Consider the following 6,000-nt stretch of genomic DNA (forward strand, 5'->3'; position numbering starts at 1 on the left):
AAAGTCTCTCTCACTCACCCTCTCTCTTCCAATCCACTTACTACATTGTGTCTACAGGAGAAAGCATTTTCTTTCCCTTGCACACTTCTGCAAGACAATGAGTGTCTTTCTACCTTCTATAATTGAGGAAAACTGGCACAAGTTAAAAAAGAAATAATTAAATAAAAATAAAAGATTTAAAAAATCTGGCCTCCATTCAGTCTCCCCTTCAAAGATACTCCTCCCACACACACACACACGAGCACAAGCTATGGTGCTTTCTGACTTGACAGGCAACATGACTGATGGGCAAGTACAGATCCCTCCTTGTCCTGATTGGCTGGATGCTGCTCCAGATCATTTGTCTTTTCTTCCTGTTTACAGCATGGGAGATCAGATATATTATTGACATCTGCTGGAATGTGCTGTCAAATATTACAAAAAGGTGTTCCTTTTAAAAGAGGGGAACTGCGATTCCCCCGCCCCCCATCTTCAAAGCCACAAACCAGCGACGTGGTCTCGGTCCAGTTCCAAGTAAACTCTAGAGCGGTTCATTTACAATGAGAAAGTGATTTGACTCCAAATCAACTCAAATGCAGGAAGTGAAAACAACATGACGTGCAATTTAGAATGGGAGCAGATCTTTCTGAATGTGCGAGCTGTTATACCGAGCCAGAGGTGTCGCGCTACTGCTGGCCTCTGATCAGGGTCGTGTCTCCTTGCTTGTGCTGCTTGACCTTACTGCAGCTTTTGATCCATCTATTCTCCTGATAGACTAGAAAATCTTTCATTTGATGCTCGTGTAGATAATATTACTAAGGTAGCCTTCTTTCATCACAGAAATATTGCTAAGATAAGAAATATATTGTCACTACATGATGCAGAAATATTAGTTCATGCTTTCATCACCTATAGGTTGGACTATTGTAATGCCTTACTGTCTGGATGTTCCAGTAGAAGCATTAACAAACTCCAGAATGCAGCTGCAAGAACCAGAAGATATGACCACATCACTTCTATCTTATCAACACTGCACTGGCTCCCAGTAAAATTTCCCATTGATTAAAGAACTACTATTGACCTCTAAAGCGCCACAGTACCTGAGCGAACTTTTGGTCTTTTATGATCCACCAAGCCTACTTGGATCAAAAGGTGCAGACTATTTGTTGCTACCTCGAATAGTGAAGCCAACAGCAGGGGGAAGAGCTTTCTCTTATAAAGCCCTACAGTTATGGAACAGCCTTCCAATTAGTGTTCGGGACTCAGACACAGTTTCAGTGTTTAAGTCTAGGCTGAAAACATATGTTCACTCAAGCTTACCATGAAGAGAGTTTCTTTTACGCCAAGTAACCCGTCTTATCCATTACGGGATAGTAATCATACCCAACAATCTCGCCCTCTCTTTACCCATCTCTCGATGGAGTTCTCATCAACTGGAGGATACATTCTGCTACTGAGGACGGCCCCAAGCAGTGCAGTCTGGAGATTGCCGAGGATGGTGCTGCTTGAAGTACCAAGGACATGGTTTTGGACCTCAATTTCACATGAACAGTTGTGCTGTAGTGCTGGAACTATGGTTGCTGCTATGGCCATACGACTGCAATTACCACACACAATTTTGCACTCAAGTCTCCTTTAGTGAACAGTGGAACCACCAGAACACCAGAACACCACCCACACACCAGCTATTAGCATAGAGAAGTGTGTGATGTAGCCAATTCAGAGATGAGGATTATTAGGGGGCCATGATAGAGAAAGGCCAATGGAGGAATTTCACCAGGATTTCACCAGGGTTATACCCCTACTCTTTTATGATAAGTGTCCTGATGTTTAATGACCACGGAGAGTCAGGACTAGGGTTTAACGTCTCATCCGAAAGATGGTGCTGTTTCTACAGTATAGTGTCCACGTCACTATACTGGGGCGTTAGGCCCCACACAGACCACAGGGTGAGCGCCCCCTGCTGACCTCAGTAATATCACTTCCAGTAGCAAGCTCAGATTTCCCCAGGAGGTGTCCCATCCAGGTACTGGCCAGGCTTAGCGTCAGTGGGAAACCAGGCGAGAACTGCAGGGAGAATTGAATTGAATAGTGCTGCAGGAAACTGATCCAGGTGTTCTGGATATTTGGAATGACGAAGAAAAAGAGAAAATAAATGTTTGGATGCAATCCACAAATGTTTTAGACTACTGGTATAATTTAATTATCTAATAATTTATTGAGTACCAGCTCCGTGTTGTCCTTGCGCAAGTGATTTCTACATACTTGGTAAAGGTTTGTCCTTTTCGTGTTTCTGTATTTGTGACTAATAAATGTACGAGTGGAGCGGCTGCAGATCAGGTGGTAGAGCGAGTTGTCCACTAATCGTAATGTCGGCGGTTCGATTCCCGGCCCACATGTCTCCACATGCTAAAGTGTCCTTGGGCAAGACACTGAACCCCAAGTTGCTCTCGATTGCAGGCTAGCACCTGCTCTGCAGCCATTGGTGAGAGTGTATTGAGTGAGTGAGTGAGTGTGTTTGTGTGAGAGAGCATGGGTGAATTAGAGTGTAAAGCGCTTTGTAAAACTGCAAAGGTTTAAGAAAAAAAAAAAAGCATAATATAAGTGCAGACCATTTACCAAACTTCCTAACCCTTTAGCATATGTGGAACCATTTTTTCCACAGTTTCATAACTACTCAGTAAAGCGGACCTGATGAAGATAACGAACGCAGAAATAAAAAGCACAGCCTGCAAAACAGAGCTCATGAGACTGTGTTTAACACACAGTTTTGAGGAACATTGTTCGGAAGTGTCAATTCCAGTCCTAGTAGGCCACAACGATACAACGATAAAAGGTCTCGACAATTAATTGATGAGATAATTCAGACGCATCAGAGAGAGAGAGTCTCTGATTCTGCAAGATGATGTGGTTCAGAGGATTTTATTTTAGAGAATAAACTTAATCTACAGTTCTACTGCTGATCAAACTCTAAGCACACAGGAGTGTTTGTTAAGCTTTCACAGCGCTCTAGTCCTCAGAGATCTATTTACAGACAGATTAGAGAGAAGAAACCCTCTCCTAAAGAGGCTATAATTCAATGGCAGATTAATGCGTAAACAAGCCAAGAGATTCGGTTGAAAGTAGTCTTAGCACAGAGTAGTTTTCATTATTTGTCTGACTCATGAGGTGGACAAATTATAAAATGTATTAACTAGCCTACTGGGTAAGTTCAAGATCCAGTGTACTACCAGGCCCCATGTTTTGGTTGCCAGGAATCTTAAATGACTCGGCTAAAAAGCGGCAGCTAAAATAAATGTAAGGATGTACGGCAAGCTGTTTAGCTACCTAAATCAAGCAGAGTTCAAGTGCAGTATGGGAAATGCAGTGGTGGCTCAGGGGAGGGCTCAGTGGTTAAAGGCTCTGGGTTACTGATCAGGACAGACGTTCAAGCCCCAAGACTGCCAAACTACCACTGTTGGGCCCTTAGGCAAGGCCCTTAACCCTCAATTGCTCAGTTGTATAAATGAGATAAATGCAAGTTGCTCTGGATACGGCGTCTGAAAATGCCATACATGTAAATGTATGGATTTATGATGATTATCCTCTTCTAACAAAGTTTATAATGTAGCACATTGTGTTTGCACATGATGATTTAAAAAAAAAAAAAAAAAAAAATAGTCTAATAACATTTCATCTGAATTTCACTCAGATCTGTAAAGATGTACTCTTCACACATAGGGCAGCACCAATCCTGCTTTTTCCCATTTTTTAAAACTATGATAGATGTACCAAGCCACTCTCTCATCTCATTTCATCTGTTGGTGGCCTAATATCAGTGGGCGGAATCAGAAAATGTCTAATCGCATATTAATCGATATATTCCTACTTTGTGTCTTTACTTTTTCGTGCAAATATATGCAGTCCTACCTGCACTGTCAGAAATAACGGTTTGTTCTCTGAAGTACAAACAATGCATCAATAAGTCCATCTTAAGGTACAATTATGTTTTGTTATAACATTCCTCTACAATTATGTCGAACTAAAAGGTTTTTAAAAAATATAATAATAATAAAAATAATAATAATAATAATAATAATAATTATAATAATAATAACTTGTGGCAAGAGTTTGTACTTTAAACCTCCAGCATTTATTTATTTTTTTGGCTTTGTTTTGAGAGCGCATGATGTTCAGCTTTACTGAAAAAGATTCAAAGATTCAGTTGCTCAGGACTTCCGGTTGTTCCTGCCTACTGAATTTGATTCGTTAAACTAAATGAGATTAACAGGATTACAAGTCCTCACAGTGCCGACTTCTGAAGTCGTTATCCAAATACCAGGCAGACTTAAGAGTACAACATGAACAAGTTTTTATCAGCTAGACCCTGGACAGCATACTGTACAAACGGCTTGGCTCAGTCAGAACCGGCTGATTCGAATCGAACCACTACTGATTCGCTGAAGCTGAACGAATGGTTGAACTGAAATATTACTGTCTGATGAAAACTTCAGGTCAATGAAGGCAACATCAAATGTGATGCAATCCGACATCCAGCGACACACTAGTCAGCATCACGACTCTTTTAAAAGGCGCCTACACGGAGCACTGGACCGAATAATCGGGCGATTAATCGCGTTTGGGGGCTGCGTCGTGCATTTCTTACCTCCGGTATTTTCGCCTCATGGCTCTCTCCGTCTCTGTGCTCCTGTCTCCGTCGTCTGTCAGATCCGTCCCCCGGTTCTGCAGCGTGAGGGAGCTTTCGTGCTCTTCGAGGGGAGAGTTATTCCGCCTTCGCATCGCTGAAACGCCAGGAACTGAGCAGATGCGGAAAAGAGAATATGACATGCGATTAAACGATGCGAGTTGTTGGAAAAGATGAAGCAGCCTGATTCAGTCCGTTTTCTCTCTTAATAAAGAAGACAGGTGGCGATTCTGACGCGGAGCTTCACCCAAAAGTCCGACAGCGCAAACGTTTCCTTTCCTCCTCTGTGTTTCTTCAGCACTTCTACATTGTTTTCACAAAGTGAGATATCTGCAGAGAGCAGCTGATCAATGCAACCTTTCCCCGTAGGTTTTACCGGCCAGCCAATCAACGCCGCGCAACCTTTCGCCCACGTTTCCAGAACAACCAATAGGAGACAGGCAAGCTTTCCCCAGGTTCCCGCAACAGCCAATCAGAGACGACCTGCGGCAGCCATCTTGGCAATGGTAACTTAGCAGCGTGATCTTGCGAACCCACTCGTTTTGTGGAAAACCACACCTCCTGCGCTGTGATTCTATATGCGATATGAATACAGGTGGGGAAAAAAACTTTTAGGTAAATCAGACGGAATGTGTTTTGAACTATTTCCGGATTTGGTTTAAAATTTCGTTAACATGTTTAGCAGTTTAATTTGTCGTTTTAATTGATGCTAGGCAGCTAACGACGCACATTTATTGCTATACAACAACATTACTTTATACAGTTAGCGAACATTCTTAACATCCAAGTGCCACCTTAAGTGCTTTAGTGACTAGTCACCGAGCCTTAACTGAATAAATGAAATATTATTCATATTTAGCGACAAGTTCTCGTCCGTTTAAATAAAAACTATTAGCTAACTAACGTTATCTTATATCTAATTCATAAGTTCTGTTATCTTTATCTGAAAGAATAACATCGACCGGTTTAGAATGACGTTTCGTTTAATATATTTATATATCTTATTTTATAACGCTTAAAGAGAATATAAGTGTCACAGAGAAACGAACAAACCTGGTGCTCATTTTGTTTCGACTTCATGGGACCTTTTAAAAATCCTGTCCAACAAGTTGTTCCACAGTTTCTTTTTCCCATGACAGTTTCTGTCACTAACTCGGTCCTGAGGCAGGTTTTACTGAGCAGGTGTTGAATATCAAACGGCTTCCCTCTCACTACACTGGTGCCCTACATGGGGAACGACGTAATGGTTGTCTACCCTATCTAGTGCACTATATATAAAGTAGTACGTTGTTTGGGATTCAGCCTTTGCCCGTGCACTCAAGTTGTAGTCAAGCAAA

At 41.8% G+C, this 6,000-nt stretch overlaps 1 protein-coding gene across 2 annotated transcripts in view; it reads right to left on the reverse strand.

Annotated features, from left to right (window-relative positions):
* abhd12 (abhydrolase domain containing 12, lysophospholipase) overlaps positions 1-5,839 on the reverse strand; it is a 29,294-nt gene extending 23,455 nt beyond the window's left edge. The window contains exons 1-2 of one of the 2 annotated variants that reach the window (XM_017476031.3): positions 5,717-5,839; positions 4,625-4,775 (exon numbers count right to left, since the gene is read on the reverse strand). In XM_017476031.3, the coding sequence (XP_017331520.1) occupies positions 4,625-4,758 (134 nt within the window). In that variant the 5' untranslated portion in view covers positions 4,759-4,775; positions 5,717-5,839. Of the gene's footprint in view, positions 1-4,624; positions 5,246-5,716 lie in introns of those variants that run through there. The other variant, XM_017476030.3, reaches the window with a different exon arrangement.
* Positions 5,840-6,000: the final 161 nt, after the last annotated feature.

The sequence above is a fragment of the Ictalurus punctatus genome, chromosome 9 (genome assembly GCF_001660625.3).
Source record: "Ictalurus punctatus breed USDA103 chromosome 9, Coco_2.0, whole genome shotgun sequence".
In the NCBI taxonomy this organism is placed as follows: Eukaryota; Metazoa; Chordata; class Actinopteri; order Siluriformes; family Ictaluridae; genus Ictalurus; species Ictalurus punctatus.